Genomic DNA, 19,618 nt, shown 5'->3' on the forward strand with positions numbered 1-19,618 from the left:
CTGAGTTGTAAGTACCTGCACTCTCACTCTCTCACGTCGACAGGGTAATATCTCTCGTCTCTCGTTATCGTTCGTCGAAGTGTGCGGCGTTTGCACCTCCGTGTATAGTTACAATTGAATATACATTTCCTTATCTAAACTTCTCGTGTGTTATTTCCTACGACCCGACCTACGCCGCCTCCGCGGGCTCGTGTAAAAACACGTGCATGATCTGAGTCGACCGAGCCGTGCCTTCTGCACGCCCGACGTTAATTTACAATAAACAGGGCCCTTCTGGCTCTGGTTATAACACGGCAGAAAAGTATTAACCGAGTGTTATAAATTATTTATCCTAACTATTCGAACAATATTAAATAAGTAAGCGTACAAAAGTTATAATTTTCTTTCTTAATATACGCATATATTGTCAATAATATTAATGCGGACTTCTTTCGATATGCTATCTTTTTTTTCAATATATTTTGACATTAAGATTATTATGTATTATAGTATTAACATTTAATACATATTTTGTATATTTCAGAATCTTATTTTTTATTTATTTTAATTATTTACTACTCTTAACTTTAAACTATTACATATTTGATATGATCTATTATACTTGATTATTACAACTATTAAATTTACATTCAACTCTAATTATATTTTATATTATTAATAAACTAATAAACTCGGATTAAAATCTAATTTTTTTCTCGGTCTACATTCTCACACACACATACACATACACACACTCGCGCATGAACACGCTCGCGCACACACACGTACACACACAGGCGAAATCAAAAATAAAATTTTCACTTCCAGTCGACGATGTCCAGGTGTCAAAATTACCTTCCAAATGACGAGACATGGTCTATGATACAACGCACTAAGTATACAACAAATGTACCAAAAGAAAATTTTCACTTTTAGTAGATGATGTCCAGGTGTCAAAATCACCTCCTGGATGGCGAGACATGGTCTATGATACAACGCACTTAATATACAACAAATGTACCAAAACAATTTTTACTTGCAGTAAACGATGTCTAGGTGTCAGGATGATCCTGAGGTTAATCCATTATAAATTTAGTATACATGATATATGATGCTGCCTTCCAACTTACAAAGTTTAACTACAAAAAACCTTGTGCATAATCATAAATATATTATTGGCGTCAGAATTCCAGGAAGACTGAAATTCTAAGAAGTCCAGAAAAATTCCCTGAAAAACCCGGAAAGTGCAAAATTTAATCTTTACATTAAAATATGACAATATTGGCGCACAAAAAAAATGAAACGTTAGAAATGTTCTTAGATGCTAAGACTAATGTGACAGTTAAACTAATTTTAATTAGAATTGAAGGGATTCGAATAAATTGAACTGGAAATGACGTTTTGGACAGAATTTTAAGCAAATTAATATTATGTAGAAGAAGTTTATTAAAGTACAATAATACTGAATAAAAAGAAGCATAAATAATAGTGCAAATATATATATATATATATATATATATATATATATATATATATATATATTAAATACAAGAAGATTAAAAGAAAATTGCTGCGTAAACCGATGCACAATCGTAGCGTGAATATAATTGCATTAAACAAAAGAAAAACATAATAAATAGTCGTAAAGTAATTTCGAGTATAAATAATATTACGAGAAGTATCAAGCATAGTTTAGGTAACTCTCATAAAGATAAAAAAACAAGCTTAATGCATGTGTCGCAATTATACACGGCATCGAGTCAAATTTTAGTAGCTACTCGCGTTGCGGCGAATGACCAACTGAATCTGCTAACAGTAGCAAAAACGCGGAAGTCGAGCAAAACATGAACAAACGCGGAATAGGTCAATTTAAAAACTCAATGGGTTTTAGTAAAATAATCAAACTATACTTTTATTTGAGTAATGAAAATTTCAAATGAGCGATAAAGCAACAACAGACGATAAAACCCCGGAGAATGCAAGAATTGCTAGAAAGCAAGTCCAACAAAACCCAAATTTGAAAAGCCTACCAACAGGAGCACTTAAAGTTCACGCATTCAAAAAGAGTTCAAAAATACAGCGGTCACCTCAAGGAAAGCAAGGAACACCGAACGAAAATAACTAAAGCAAGGTATTAATAAACAAAAATACAGGAGCTATACCAAAAATACCGGCTACAACAGCAAATCAAAACTAAAGAAAACACGAAGAGACAGTAAAACAAGAAATAAAACCAAAGGATCAAAAAGTAAACATTTTAACAAAAATCCCTAGAAAACAACAGCAAAAAAGCTGGGAAAATATTAGTGCTATATGTGAAGTTTAACGTTTCAAGACTAATTCTAGATAGGACATTTGATTTTGACTAACAAGGAAAGGTACCCAACCCGAACTCACCGATTTTGATGATTTTCATATATGTTGTAGAACATAAAAAAATAAGAGACACGTATTTTTTTTTATCGGCTAATTTTCACTTTTAAGGGGTAAAAACCTCCCCTAAAGTTAACCCCTAACAAGCGTTTTTTTTAAATATCTCGGCTTAAAATTAATATTTTTCAATGAAACAAATTGGAGGTTATTTCTTACAAAAAGAGCAAGTATTTCATGGTGATTTGAAGAGTAAGGGTAGCATCCCCTATTTTTTAGGGGTTGAAAACATATATTTTTTGGCATAATTTTATAATAAAAATGTTTAAACCGACTAAAAAAAATTGGAAAAAATGTTTAAACATCCTTAATAACAAAATTTAGTTGACGTCTTTCGGTATTTTCATAAATATTATCCCTAAGGGGGTAAACCACCCCTAACACAAAATAACTGTAAATATGTAATTCAATACATAATATTTCGTAGAAAGTTTGTATATAGAGGTTTTCGAGGTCGCTGATTACAAATCTGTTATCAGATTTTGAAAATTCAAAATGGCGGATCCAATATGGCGGACGGAAATATCGAAAAAAAATTTTATATTATAAAAAAGTTTTAAACGACTAAAAAATTTGGAAAAAATTTGTAAATATCTATAATAAACAAATTAAGTTTTTCGGTTTTTTCATAGATACTTCCCCTTAGGGGGGTAAACCACCCCTAACACAAAATAACTATAAGTATACTTCAATCCATAATATTTTGTAGAAGGTTTGTATATAGGGGTTTTCGAGATCGCTCTTTACAAATCTGATATCAGATTTTAAAAATACAAAATGGCGAAACCAATGTGGTGGACGAAAATGTCGAAAAAAACTTTCAAAAAAACTTGTTTACAAATGTGTGATCTTTGTAGCCTGTACATGTGAACTAAAGAGCCTTAAACCCTAAACCCCTAAAGAACAAATAGGCTAAATGGTTGTGCTTTTTAACCAAACGACTCCAAACCCCTAACCTCCAGACAAGCCGAAGGCCTATGTTTTACCGTAGACACGAGTATAGACATATTACCGATATTTTATTCTATCATTTTGTATGTAACAAATAATGTCTCGTTTTATGTTTCAATCAAAGATTATTTATTTTTCTGCTTTTATAAATTAGCATAATTTCAAAAGTAATTTCATAAATTATAAAGTATTTCATAAATTGCATAATTATATAATTTTATAAATTCAAAAAGTCCACACTTTTTTGAAAATGAAAAAACATAGGTTAATAAAATTAGTTTATCAAACTCTTTTGCGTTTTGTAATAAAATTTAATGTTGTCAGACTTGGGAGTTTTTCATTGTTACAATTATTTCGTAAGCCAAACGTTTTTTAGATGAATTCTCGAAGTAATGATTATTGTATCTATAGTAAAATATTTACAGTCTGGAATTCCATAATAATACTATTTGCTACGATTTAATGAATTTATCAAAAAATCTAAATTTAATAATAAATATTATTCTAATTATTATTATTATTTTTCATTATCATTGCTATTATCAGTATTACTGTTATTATTGCTATTGCAATTATGCTTATTCTTCTTCTTCTTAATATTATTATTATTATATTACTATGATAATTTTTGTTATTGGTAAAAATACATAAAAGAATATTAATACTCGAACTTCATTTGCAATTAAAGAACACGTTGTTATTGAAAGGGAATTTTATATGCATTCATTAGTTTAATGAATGTTATCGTACATTCAATGATAATTCCACAGATAAATGTCTTTCACTCATAAAAGTTGTTGACAATATGTGCGAATCAGTATGTTCTTTTTTTAGATTGTTTTCATCGAGTGTTTACCTCAGCTGCCTGTGTTATTTTTTAGGCAGTGAGTGAGTTTTGTGGGTATTCTAGTTCGATACCGGAAAGTACAAATAGTACGCCTTTTTGTTTGTCAGTGGTATCATTGTAAAAAATTTTCTTTAGTGATTTTATATAGATTTATATTATTCAATTTCAAAGTGAATAAAAGTTGAATAAAACCAAAAATAGAGTTTTCCGAACATCACAAAGTGGAACGAGAATTCTTCTCCAATGCATAAATTAATGATTTGGTTCAATTTACATTCACTCGTTTTATTCTGGTAGAAATGTAGCAGTCGTGCCTTACATGCAAAAACACAGCTTGTATAAATTTTACCGCTTGTTTTCATTTTAGATTGAAAAATGAAAATTAATCCGTTAAACGTTCTAAACTTATTATTAGCATACTTTCAAGCGTTAAACATACCAGATAGTGTCACGAATTATCACGAAACAGAGTTGGCCGAAAAAATAAAAGAAATTTTAATAGATGCAACACATGATTTCAACGATGTAGAAATGATTACTGATGACTCTTTGGATTTTCAAGAAGAGTATAAAGACCATAATGCGGAAATAATTGAAGATGAAGTGCAACATCATTTTCCTGATCCGGATATAGCACCAACAAATCAATGTACAGCAGATAATGAAGAACTAGATTTTGAATACAAAAAAAGAGCTGTAGAATTTTGGAGAAGTAGCAAAACGAAGCAAAATTTAAGTCTCAAAACAGTGCAAAACAGATTCAAAAAAGTATCATCTATTAGTCAGCTACGTCGTTGGGCTCATTCAATTAATAAAGGTGGCACGTATAGAGAAAAAGTAGCACAAATTTGTCAGTATACCCTGGATAATTTTCAAGCAGCTCTCGACAGTGGTTCAATTATCCATGATGAAGATATAATTCGATGGGCCTTACAAGCTAAAAAAGAAATTGGTTTTGATGATATTAGATTCAAAGCTTCTAAACATTGGTTACTCAAATTTAAGCAAGCACACCGAATAGTTTCTAGGAAAATAAATAAGTTCATAACAAGAAAAACACTAGAAAGTAGTGCAGAACTTACGGCTAAAGCTGAAGCATTTATCGATGACGTTAAATCGTGTATACCAAGGATTGGACTCGAAAATTTGTATAATACAGATCAGAGCGGATTTCAGCTAGAAATGCATTCTGGAAGAACATTAGCAGTAGAAGGAGAAAAGCAAGTGCAATGTCTGGTACAGTCAATTTCAGCAACAACGCATAGTTATACTATACAGCCACTAATATCAGCTACTGGACAACTGTTGTCACCGCTATTTCTTGTTTTAAAGGAACCAAGTGGCAAGTTTGGCTCTATTGTAGAACAAAACATATTTAGACCAGAAAACGTGTACGTGGAAGCATCCAAATCTGGAAAATTAACAACAAGTAAGGGAACTAATAACAATTTTTACATTGTAATATCGTTGATCAGTTAATTAGTAAGTCGTTTAATTGCAGATCACTTCAAAATCTGGTTGGAAAAAATATTTTATCCCTATGTAGGCCATCACTCAATACTATTACTTGATTCTTGAAGTGGTCATTGTGACAAAGTTATAGAAGAAACAATGCCACAAAATAAAATTATTAACATAAAAAAAAATTCCAACTGGAACCACAGGAAAAATACAACCACTTGATGTCTATGGATTCCGTATTTGGAAAAACTTTGTCCGAACATTTTCTGATAATGTAATGTTAATGGATCATGATATGAATTTACATGTGAGAAATAATATAATTAAACTTCAATCATTGGTTCACAACCAACTGTCTTCACCTAGATATATAGATTTGTTTAAATATTCCTGGTATAAAAGCGGTTACGTCAATGAAAAAACCAGATAAATTTGATAATCCTATAGATTTCAGTTTTAGAAAGTCTTGTGCAACACATTATGAAATAGAAGGGTGCACAAACATTGCAATTGTACGATGTGGTTGGTGCAAAAAAGCATTGTGCTTTAAACACTTTTATGAGGACTACCAATATTGTAAAAACATCGTAAAATAATATATTTTATGCTCAATACAAAAAATGCACTATGGCAAAAGATAAAAGATTGTAGATTATTATAAACAAAAATACATTATAAGTTGAATTTACAATAAAGGAATTTCAATAACATTCTGATAACAATTTCTACGGAAATTATAAAACTGCTTCACACACAGAATTTTCTTGTTTACAAATTTAGGAATTTGAGGTGGTTTGGTTAAAAAGCACAACCATTTAGCCTATTTGTTCTTTAGGGGTTTAGGGTTTAAGGCTCTTTAGTTCACATGTACAGGCTACAAAGATCACACATTTGTAAACAAGTTTTTTTGAAAGTTAAAATTTTTTTCGACATTTTCGTCCACCACATTGGTTTCGCCATTTTGTATTTTTAAAATCTGATATCAGATTTGTAAAGAGCGATCTCGAAAACCCCTATATACAAACCTTCTACAAAATATTATGGATTGAAGTATACTTATAGTTATTTTGTGTTAGGGGTGGTTTACCCCCCTAAGGGGAAGTATCTATGAAAAAACCGAAAAATTTAATTTGTTTATTATAGATGTTTACAAATTTTTTCCAAATTTTTTAGTCGTTTAAAACTTTTTTATTATATAAAATTTTTTTTCGATATTTCCGTCCGCCATATTGGATCCGCAATTTTGAATTTTCAAAATCTGATAACAGATTTGTAATCAGCGACCTCGAAAACCTCTATATACAAACTTTCTACGAAATATTATGTATTGAATTACATATTTACAGTTATTTTGTGTTAGGGGTGGTTTACCCCCTTAGGGATAATATTTATGAAAACACCGAAAGACGTCAACTAAATTTTGTTATTAAGGATGTTTAAACATTTTTTCCAATTTTTTTTAGTCGGTTTAAACATTTTTATTATAAAATTATGCCAAAAAATATATGTTTTCAACCCCTAAAAAATAGGGGATGCTACCCTTACTCTTCAAATCACCATGAAATACTTGCTCTTTTTGTAAGAAATAACCTCCAATTTGTTTCATTGAAAAATATTAATTTTAAGCCGAGATATTTAAAAAAAAACGCTTTTTGGGGGTTAACTTTAGGGGAGGTTTTTACCCCTTAAAAGTGAAAATTAGCCGATAAAAAAAAATACGTGTCTCTTATTTTTTTATGTTCTACAACATATATGAAAATCATCAAAATCGGTGAGTTCGGGTTGGGTACCTTTCCTTGTAAGTGCAGTTCTGGGAATCTGTCCGGATCATGAGGATCTAAACATAACCTCAAAAGTGAACTCTAAAACGCTGAGTAATGATGCGAAATTAATAATTGCACAAATTAGATCAGTTGAAAAAAATGAGATAAGAAATCAAGTACTTAAAGAACTCCAAAATAGCCTATGTGATGATGAAAATGAAACTCTGGATGATAATCTGCAACGTGAAAATGCAATTTTGAGAGAATTAAATAAAGAACTTAAAGATAAAAATAAATTATTAAGTGATATGCTAGATAAACAAAAAAGAGATTTGCCGGCTGTTAAAAGTAAAACTTATGCTAAAACCTACAATAAACCAAAACGTGTTCCCAAGATTATAGTAAAAAGAAAGCCAGAAGAAATATCAAGTGAAAACATGAATCAACTTATGTCGCACTATTTAATTAAGGACAAAACAATACAAACCAATAGAATAGTAAAGAAAAAAGATGAATTAATTATAAACTGTCTAAATGAAGATAGTGTCAATAAAGCTCATGATTTGTTAAAGGCAAAATTATCTGAAGTGTGTGAAATAGGTACAGAACAAGTACTTAACGCTAAAGTTAAAGTCGTTGGAATTGACAATTTTGAAAACATGGATAGTAACAAGCTAGAAAAGGACATCAATGAGAGGAATTTCAGGAACTCAAAGAAAAAATGTGTTGTTTTAAATGTGTATAAGAACAATAAAACTGAATTGCAGACAGTGATCTTGGAAATGCCTGCAGAATTATATGAACAAATGAGAGAGAACAACAACAGACTCTATGTTGGACATCAAAAGTGTAAAGTGTACGACTATTGCAATGTCAAATCATGCTTTAATTGCGGCAGGTTTAGACATAATGGCATGAAGTGCAAAAACAATCCCACTTGTTTAAAATGTGCTGGAAATAATAAAACCAGGGAGCGTGATTCAACCAGAATAAAATGTCCAAATTGTATTTTTAGTAACAACATGTATAAGACGGATTGCAAAGTAGAACACGTGGCAACAGATAGCCACGAGTGTCAAATATTTCAGGCCAAGATAAGGAAGTATATAGATTTTACCGATTATACTATCCAACCATCATTACCAAGATACGTCGGCACAGTAGGAATAATTTCTGAAAAGCAAATGATAACTAGAGCGTCGGGAATATCTTCACAATCACTGCAGACACTTAATACGAATATAGCAGATAGATTAAGAAACAGGAAGTGATCATGGACCAAGATCTTAATTTTGAAGAAGATGTAAGCAAGTCTGAAAGTGAAATAGAAGATATTAAAAAACTCAATGAAGCCACAATGAAAGCAAAGAATTTAGTGTTGTGCGTTAATATAAGAAGTATGTAATGCTAATTTCGAAAAATTGGAAATCTTTATTGAGCGTTTAACGAAAAAACCTATTGTTATTATTTGTACGGAGACCTGGAACTTGCAATATCCTCAATACTATCAACTACATGGCTATCAAAGCTATTATAATGAAAGTCAAATTAATAAAGCAGATGGCGTCATTATGTATATTAAAAATAATATATATCATAACACTACAATAGAAAAGGTTCATAGATTGAGCGTTGTAAGTTCTGATATTAAATTTATGTCCGGGGAGTCAATAAAAATCTCTGCCATGTATAGGTGCTATGACTTACCTAAGAATGAATTCGTAAATAATAGCCTACGTTCGTTTTTGTCAAGGCATAGAAATCTTAAAAACCACTGCATTTTTGGAGACTTTAATATTGATATATTGGAAAACTATGTTGAAAACAAAGAAATAAGCGAAAAAACTATTATGCAGGAATACTTAAATAATTTTCTCGAACATGAATATTTACCATACTTTAAAGGAATTACACGTCCTTCTCTAAATCAGGATAAGGGCACGTGTATTGATAACTGTTTTGCTAAGACTAAAAATATTATACTAGAATCTTTTAAATTAAACACACCTTTTAATGATCACTGCCCGTTGTTCATAACCATGGACCAACTTAAATTTAAAAATGTAAGCGAAAACGATATCACATACGTGAATTATGGTAGATTAAAAAACTTGGCTAAAAGAATTGACTGGCAATCTTTGCTGGCAATACAAGACTCCAACGAAGCTTTAAACGAATTAATAAAAATGATCCATAGCTGTGTTAACAAAGCCACGTGCAGTAAAAAAGTAAATAAGAAAAATAGTACCTTATCACCTAGGAAAAATTGGATAACCAATGCAATACAGGTGTCGTGTAATACAAAAGAACATTTGTATAAAGTATGGAAAAAAACCCAACGAATCAAGTACTAAAAAATGAATATAAAGATTATGAAAAAATTTTAAATAGAGTCATAAAAGATGCAAAATACAAATTCGAAAACAATGAAATAAAACGCAATATAGACAACCCAAGACAGCTATGGAACATTATTAATACTAAGCTTGGCAAAAAAATCCAGCAAAACAAGTCAATTGACTATTTAGTTGTAAATGAACAAAAAATTGAAGATAAGGGTACTATAGCAAACATAATGAATGACTATTTTTGTAAAGTAGGCTCTGATTTAAGTAACAAAATTTCTAATTTGCATGATGAAAAATTAAAACTGCCAGAAAGAAATAATAAATCAATTTTTATCTATCCAACAGATAGTTTTGAAATTATAAAATGTATAGATTCATTGAAAAAAAGCTGGAGGTGTTGATAATATAAATGCAAAAACGATAAAAACGTTAGCAAATCATATAGCAAAACCATTGGAACACATCTTTAATCTATGTGTTCAACAATCCATCTGGATAGGTCGTGTATGTTAAATTACAGACCAATCTCCCTGATATCAAATATAGCAAAAATTTTTGAAAAAATAATGTACAATAGATTGTATAGTTTTTTAACTGAATGCGAAATAATTTCTGATAAACAATTTGGGTTTGTAAAAAATAGAGGAACCATTGATGCTTTAAACTATATATCAAATATTATCTATAATAGTCTAGACAAAAGCATTCCTATTATCACCACCTTCCTAGATTTAACAAAGGCTTTTGACGCAGTAGACCACAAAATCTTACTAGATAAACTAGATCAGAGGTAGTGTACTAAATCTGATAACTAGCTATCTCTCAGATAGAAAACAATGTGTTAAAATCAAAAACTGCAAAAGTAATTACAAAGATATACCCATTGGTGTCCCACAAGGGACCATATTGGGGCCTTTATTTTTCATACTTTATGTGAATGATCTATTGAGAGATATGCAAAATGATACTATTATGTCTTATGCTGATGACACTGAGTGATAATACGTGGTCATCTGCTCAGGACAAGATGAATGAATATCTTAATAAAGTAGCGAAATGGTTAACCTTAAATAAACTATCTTTAAATATTAGTAAAACTGTGTATATAACGTATGGCAGCTACTGTGATAGTGTCCCCGACACATTACATATTAGCATAGGTGACAACATAATAAAAAGAGTAGAAAGCCATAAATATCTAGGATTAATTTTTGACTTTAACATGAAATAGGAGAAATATGCGAATTACATTGTCAAAAAAACAAGATATCTAATTTTCATTTTTGCGAAAATTAAAAATACTATGGATAGCAAATATTTAATGATGATTTATTACGCTTTCTTTCAAAGTTTGGTCAATTATGGCATAATAGCCTGGGGAGGAGCGTATAATAATTGTATAAATTAATCCAAGGTATACAAAAGAAATTACTAAAGATTATAAATAAGAATAATTTCGTAACGCAAAAGATCCCCCTCACGATAAGACAACTTTTCAAATTGGAGGCTGTTTCTTTTCATTATATTAATTTGAGAGAGAAGTATTTGTCAAGCAAGAGCAATACTAGAAATAAGATTATACCACTCCCAAAAATTGAAAAAACTATAAGTACATTAACGTATAGTAAAGTCACAATTAAGGAAAAACTAAAAGGGTTTATAAGGGAAAATTACGCGTTGTAAAATTCTAAGAAAATTCTTTATCTAATGTTACTTAATATTTTTGCGTGGAGATATATCGAAGTTATTCAAAACCAAAAATCTATTGAATTTCTACTTAGTTTATAGTTTTAGTTTTTAAGTTCTGTTTTATGTACCACCCCTATGTATAGGTAACTTTGTTTACCTCTATAGGATATGCCTTATAGGCATATGTATGCGGTTGTAATAAATAAATAAATAAATAAATAAATATATATATATATATATATATATATATATATAGTTTCGCTTTTAGCGATGTTTTTAATTGCTCCTGTCTAAAACCAAAGTTTTAAACCCACCTACTCCACGCGCAGCGAGTTCAGTAATAAAATACGTGGCACATCGAAGGAAGGCGAACCTCGTCACGCTGTAAATCTCAAATCAAATTGAGATTTACAGCTTGTCGAGGTTCGCCTTCCGCCGATGTGCCCCGTATTTTATTATGAAACTTGCTGCGCGTGGGGTAAGTAAGTTTGGAAGCTTTGGTTTTAGATTTTTTCTCGCTCTTGCTCGCCTTCCTTCGATATGCCAAGGTGTAGCTTAAATAAATGATTAAATTTCAGGTGGTCGGTGTTAATAGGTTTATGCATTTTAGTTTTTTTTCTAATCTGATACCAGATTTGTCATCAGACACTCTGAAAATCCCTAACAGTAGACTCCTTTTTATCAAATATTTAATATTACATTAATTTGCATAAATAACACTGTTTAAACAAATAATTTCACGAATCTGATATCAGTTTCGAAATCAGTGACCTCGAAAACCCCTAGTAGAACACTAATTTTTGTGAAAAAATTAATTTTGCAATAATTTGCATAAACCAAATTGTTGAAACAAATAATTTTGCAAATCTGGTATCAAATTCGTGTTCAGCGACCCAAAAAACTCCATATACCTTGATGTTTTTGACTTGACCGTTTAAAAAATGTGAATTTTGCAACAATTTATTAAAAAAAAATTGTTTAAACAATAGATTTTACAATTTCGATAGCAGATTCGTGTTGAGCGACCCCAAAAATCTTAAGTTTGATCTGTTTTGCCTTTCAGTTTTCCGTAATTTTAGAAGTCGTAATCCTTAACGTCTAGCGTAAAAGGGGCGAAATTGAAATTTCTTACTATAAAGTTCATTTGACAAAAGAAAAAAAATGATTCTCTTATTGTAACATGTCTTCTATTTATTTATGATGAATTATGTACAATAGTTATAAGCGAGTGCTTTGAAAAGTTCACACAAGTACAAAATCACTTTTTTGAACTTTTGAAATACTTGCAAAAATTTTAAAGTACAAAAAGAGTACTCTGTACTTTGACAAAGATTAAAATCAATAATTTGATCTATTGAAAAGTACAAAATCTCTCTTTTAGAAATTTTAAGGTACAAATTTTACAATCTCAACTTTTCTTACGTACAAATTGCGATATTCGGACTTTTTTACGTCGATTTTGTACTTTAGGGTTTAGCGTGTAGGTGCGTCATTTCAAAAACGTTTCTCGACAGAGTCTCTAGTCGCTGTTCTGCGTCATCTGTTGACACTTTTGCTCAGTATCTCTAGTTTGAAGTCTACCTTTATCTTTCTCAGAATGTCAGCCTAGGACTTGCCTGCAGAAGTCTTTACAATGAAGGTATCTGGCCTTCGTCTAGTAACCTTTTTTATCGGCTATTCAGCTTTGTCGTTTTCTTCTTTTCTCTAAGTCATTTCTGACTTACTTGAGGATAGTCCTCACGTAATTATTTACTGTGCACCTTGATGGGACACTTACTTCAAGATGTTGTTTAAACGTTAGTCTTGCACCGATGGTGAGGCCCAGGTACTTTGTGGTCGGTTTAAATACAATCACATGTCCACCCACCGTTAGTGTTACTCTCTTCTCCTTACGCCGAGACCGTCTTGGCCTTAGTTGTCTCTGGCCACTAGTGTCTTTTTGGTTCTTGGCCCCAGTTGCCCTTTTACCGCCCTTTTTATTCTTATCTTTTGCTTATTTCTAGAGGAAGCATTGTAATAGTAAAATTTTCAGTTTTGCTAAGACTTCGTAGGTACGTATTCGGAGGTGTTTGGAGTTCAAATCATATTCGTGTGTTTATGTATGTATGTATGTATATCGTCATAATTCTGGACGTACGCGACCGATCGGAATCAAATTCGACAAGCATATATTTTTTCTGATCCTGAATTAGGAAACTTTTTTTTTATTTTGATGGTCATTTGAAAGCCATTTTTTTATTTTTGAAAAAATATATTTGCTTTTTTTCAATGATATCATTCATACAATATATTCAACAATGGTGTATCTAAAAGAATAGTAAATTGCCTTTTTTCCGCAAGATTTTCAAGATTGACCGTTCCGTTGAATTGTTAAGATAAAATAGGTGATTTTTTAAAAGCATTTAATATCTCCAAAACTAAATTGTCAAACGTTGTGAGAAAATTTTTATTTTTTGATTGCGGAAGGAAATAGTATATTGTGAACCAAGGGCGTAAAGTGGGCTCTTTTAGGCCGAGTGTGGAGTTTGTAGTACGAACTAAGGCGAGTTAGCCCGAGCCGAAGGCGAGGGCGTTTACGAGCCGTAAACGAGTACTGCAACCACATGAGGCCAAAAAGCCCTCTTAGCCCTTGGTGCACACCATATTTTTTGTAACGTATGTACTGCTTTCCACGTTTACACACACACACACACACACACACACACGCAGAGGAAGCAGACGGCTGGACGATGCAGAATGAAAAAGACGTCAGGACGATGCAGAATGAAGAAGAGGAGTTTGATCCTGAACCCCTTATCACCTTGGTGGAAGCCCCCATTTTCCTTACTGTAAAATCCTTACTATAGGTGCTACCATCCTTATCCGGATGGTAGCACCTATATAAGCAACCATTTTATTAGTTTAAGTACTTAAATGCACACCCTGTTGAAAAGAATGACGTGATTGAAAAACGTTTGTAACGAGGTGATTTGAGGAAGAGGATTTTCGTACCTCAACCCCAAAGTCACACGTTAATATACTTTAATTTACTAAGTTCGCGTCCAAATTTGTTAGATAAAGGGTGCCAGGGCGCGATTTTCTTGGCACTCGTGCTCGGCTTTAATTTTGACTCTTTCTCCCCAAGGAGATTCAGTCACGAAATAAGTCGGAAAAGAATAATTAACACCCACAAAAAGTGCACCTATAATCTCTCAGTTTACTTGTCTTAAGAGTCAGAGATAGATTCTACGAAATTCTGGCAGTTATCCGACGGAAAGAATACATTCCCGTTTCCTCACTCGCACAACGCACCTCGGTTGACAACTAACTTTACGGCAAAGGCACGAATCACACTTGCGACGAAAACGGCTTTGAGTCGCAAAACGACTATAAGGCTGTTATCACTTGTTGTATTTGTACCTTGCTACCTCAAATAATAAATGAAAATTTCAGCTCCTTGTCCTCTTGTACGGCCAAAGTCTCGTGGCCTACAAACATCGCAAAAACTTTTTAAAAAATTTCTTTTCACACGCAAGCTGCTGACAGAACTAGATCTCCTGGCTAAGTGAGCGAGTTTGCTCAACTGCTAGCGACGCGAAAATTTGCATAGAATAGCCCGCATGCACTGTTACATAGCTTGTTTTCAGAGTATATTTTACTGATGATCCGGCAAATACTTTTCATCAAGAATTACACATAAGTGGGTTGGCATTCCACTCTTTCCAAATGCATTCGTTATTATGTTAGCTTCTATCGTTTTCGGTACTCACACACACTTAACTTATTACACATATGCGGACGCGAGCTGTTTGTTACGTTGCGAGCTACCACAGTTCCTGCACCGCTTTCCCCTCTTGATCGTGATACCGCGTTGTACAGGACGGTGTGCGTCTGCTGACTATTCCCTACTGAAAAAATGTAGATGACAATCAGTTGATTATTATATGGTAATCGGCTTATAATCAGCTGATAATCGTACCTAAACGTTAGCTAAATATTAGGTAATATCAGTGTAATATTTTTATTTAAGCTAAAAGGTATTAACATGCATTTACATGAGATAAAATGTTAATGATATTAAATATATATTTTAAAAAATTTATATTTTTCAAACTAAATATTTAAACGTTTTGAAAAAAATTATGATAATAGAAAACAAAAAAATCTACTTACTGTAAAAAATTTAAACTTTTTTATCAACTTGTTTTCGAGCTAAAAATAAAAAACTAAAAACATGGGTTCTTTATGTCGTACGATTACGGGAGTAAAAAGGTTTTAATTAAGTTGAAATTTTGAGAAAATATCGATCTTCTGATCAACACCGCTGAGTTATTTTTGCCGCTTATGAAACCGTTTAGTTTAAAAGATATTAGGATTTAAATTCTTTGTCTCTCACCCTGTATACCCTGTATAACTGAAAATTACTATTTTTGTTAAACCTTATATTTAAAATCTTGAGGTCTAAATTTTTTCATGAAAGTTATATAATTTGATTTTGTAACGGGTGCTCTTTCAGTAAAATAATTACGATTGAAAGTATTTTAAAAATCTTTAATATACTGTATATTTGAACAATATTTTATCTATTTGAACTATAAATTTTGTTGGAGGAAGCTACGTGCCAAAGAATTGGCAGCAGTTGTTTTAAACGGGGTAGCCTTTTCTGTTCTCTTTTTCTTGACCATGTTTCTAGCCTTAACCTTTACGTTTTCATCAGTAGTATATGTATACAAATGAATTCAGATTTATCTTAGGTTATATATAACAGATTAAAATATACACTTCCTTTAGTTGCAGGAACTCCAACAATCCGACGAAAAATAGAATGGAAACATACATTGCAGATAATGATAACTTATTGTATACAATACGTCATGTACCTTTTGAAGAATTAGAAGAACACTATGATATTTAAATTGCTACCTTCATGTTATCATCCTAAGACGTTAATAAAAATATTTTACGGGCTCTACCTTATATCCTTTTCTCAATGTCTAGAATAAAAGTATGAACGTAAAACATTCATTTTTAAAACAATCGCATTGTATTTTTGTTGTGCCTTCACTTGACGCGTTGCTGAAGCTGAAAAAGATATTCTTGTTGCCATCTCTTCCAGAAATGTTGCATCATTTGCTGTAAATGCTGATATCTATCGAGTCGATTAGTTTTTATATCAGACGAATCAGCCTGCGGTAATGCCTTCAATGAGTCTCCAATCAAAAAATGTGCAGGTGTTAAAGGAGTAAGGTCATGTGAATCATTAGATAAAGGAGGTGCACGTGGCGGTATGAAATGCCAATTGATTTTATCATGCGAGGCAAGATTTTGCTTCAGATTTTGGTCTCACGAAATTGATCATTGTTGAGCATATTGTAGAGTTCTCTAAGCTCAGTGTTTGATCCTACAAAATTCGTGCAATTATCTGAGAAAATATTCGCACATAATCCGCGACGCGAGGTAAATCTTTTTATGCGATTTAAAAAAGCATTGGTGGATAAGTCCGTTGCTAATTCTATATGAACCGCTTTGGTCACAATGCAGACAAATATGCAAATGTAAGCTTTAATTGATACTCACGAACGAGTTTTTTCCTTAATTAAGATAGGTCCTGCGTAATCGACTCCGCAATTAAGAAAAGGTCGCGCAGGAGTGATTCTAGAGACTGGCAAATCGCCCGTTATGCATGTTGAAATGGTCCGCAAAGGATTAGTACGCGACCGCGTGAGATTCATGACATGAGGTTAGTAATAAGGAGATAAACACACTCGAAGAATGATAATTGATTATGATCCACCCCGCAACTGTCAGTTGAGTGGACAAAAGTTTTTTTTCCCTATCCTCTAAAGTGAAAGGCCTACTAGAGGAGAGCAGCTCGCGTGTTGAAGGAGTTAAATAGGGGATATCCACTACGCATGCTCCACATACTTAGGTAAACCACGCGGCTTCATACTGATATGTGAGGTACTACCATCTCACGATGAGCCTGGAACCAGATAGCTCCACCTAAGAGCAGGGAACTACCCTCCTGATCCGGTGGAATATCTGATAGGGGGGAAGAAGTTGATGACAATATTCAATAAATGGGTTGAGCTATAGTCATATTTTATTTATAAATGATAATCGTTTATTCTCTTAATTCATATTTATATGAAATACTAGATCTCTGAAGCTATAGGAGGAGGGAGTGGACTGCACACATACTCTTCGAGAGCCTGGGGCTCATAGACTACTGGGTATAAAGGAGATCGGAACAAGCGGCGAGAACTACCCTTCGCCAAGTGCTCCATTTAAAAGCCAGATCATTAATACTCGCTGCTGGCTCCAGGGTTCCTTATATACCCGTGTCGCTTCCTCTCTCCTGTGTTATATGCTTGCACGCCATCCACCAGCGCTTAGGTAGACTATTTACATTATGGCTACTAGCGCCACTTGGTCGGTAACTTGCCTTAGCCAGGCAAGTTCTCTGTTGCTGCTCTCTTATCTCTCAGGTAGGGCCTGCCATCTCAATGTGATATTGATAGGTTTTACACTATGCGCACGCGAGCTGTTTGTTACTTTGCGAGCTACCACAGTTCCTGCGCCACTTTCCCCTCTTGATCGTGATACCGCGTTGTACAGGACGGTGTGCGTCTGCTGACTCTTCCCTACTGAAAAAATGTAGATGACAATCAGTTTATTATTATATGGTAATCAGCTTATAATCAGCTGATAATCGTGCCTAAACGTTAGCTAAATATTAGGTAATATCAGTGTAATATTTTTATTTAAGCTAAAAGGTATTAACATGCATTTACATGAGATATGATAATAGAAAACAAAAAAATCTACTTACTGTAAAAAATTTAAACTTTTTTAACAACTTGTTTTCGAGCGAAAAATCAAAAACTAAAAACATGGGTTCTTTATGTCGTACGATTACGGGAGTAAAAAGGTTTTAATTAAGTTGACATTTTGAGAAAATATCGATCTTCTGATCAACACCGCTGAGTTCTTTTTGCCGCTTATGAAACCGTTTAGTTTAAAAGATATTAGGATTTAAATTCTAGGTAGAGCCTGCCGTCTCAATGTGATATTGATAGGTTTTACACTAAAAAACGTTACACATTTACGTAAAATAGTCCGAGAGCCCGCGACATAAAAATTCTGCCAATTTCATTACAAATATCCTTTTGTTATTTGACTGTTTTTAACTAAATAATAAAAATAATCCAAGGCTGGCAGAGTACAAACGGTGCATAGCTCCGCTAGAAAGTCGGAAACATGTCTGAAATAAAAATGTCTTTGGCTGAAATCATTATTACTGAAATTTTTAGTATGTATTGTTGGCATACCAAATTGCATAAAAAAGTTGGTCTGGCAGATTGTAAACTGTTCTACATGAGTCTGGCAGTCGGGAAACCTTGTGGGAAAAACAAAGTAATTTGGCTAAAATCATTATTTCTGAAACTTTTTGTACAAACAATATGTAATATATAGCGTTAAAAAAATTTGGTCTGGCAAACTTTGAATGGTAATAAATCGGTCTGGCAGCCGTAAAAGAACGAACACGTATACACGCCGCGCGACACACCTATATTATAGAGAGGCCGCGTATTTTTTAATCTTTACAATTCGTAAATTAGTTTTCATTTAATTTTGGATGTATTAGATTTACTTATTAATATTATTTTAATCTATAACAAAATATGGCATCGTAAGATATGTCTTTCTGATAGCGATCTGAAGTACGTTGACGCGCAGCAACAGCTTGTAGCACAGAACGAATTATTTTCAGTATATTTTAAATTTCTATTGCTAATATTATATATATATATATATATATATATATATATTATTTTGTGATACTATATGTATGGGTGGTTCTCTGTGAAATCGAAGATGAAAATTTTAATTTTTGCCCAAACTGTACAAATATGTTCTATATGTTGTACCTGACTCCCAAAAAATTTTTCAGCGCGATTCCTTCATTCGACTTCGGGTTCTAGCTAGTCAAAGTTGAGGTTTCAAGCAATTTTTGGAATTTTTGCCTATTTTCAATAATTTGTAGCTTATGAGAAATAATTTTTAACCAAAACTATCCGGATACTTATTTTTGTGATATTTTCTGAATTTTTAGTAAAAATACTTTTAAGGCCTTATATGTATGTTAAGGCTACCTTATTTGCATTTTA

General features: G+C 32.4%; 1 protein-coding gene across 8 annotated transcripts in view; it reads left to right on the top strand.

Annotated features, from left to right (window-relative positions):
* LOC100119226 (glycogen [starch] synthase) overlaps window positions 1–16,424 on the top strand; it is a 489,541-nt gene extending 473,117 nt beyond the window's left edge. For all 8 annotated transcript variants that reach the window (XM_032601246.1, XM_031930050.2, XM_032601245.1 and 5 more), the window contains one exon: window positions 16,239–16,424. In XM_032601246.1, the coding sequence (XP_032457137.1) occupies window positions 16,239–16,271 (33 nt within the window). In that variant the 3' untranslated portion in view covers window positions 16,272–16,424. The remainder of the gene's footprint in view (window positions 1–16,238) is intronic.
* Window positions 16,425–19,618: the final 3,194 nt, after the last annotated feature.

This window comes from Nasonia vitripennis (genome assembly GCF_009193385.2).
Source record: "Nasonia vitripennis strain AsymCx chromosome 1 unlocalized genomic scaffold, Nvit_psr_1.1 chr1_random0003, whole genome shotgun sequence".
Classification (NCBI taxonomy): domain Eukaryota; kingdom Metazoa; phylum Arthropoda; class Insecta; order Hymenoptera; family Pteromalidae; genus Nasonia; species Nasonia vitripennis.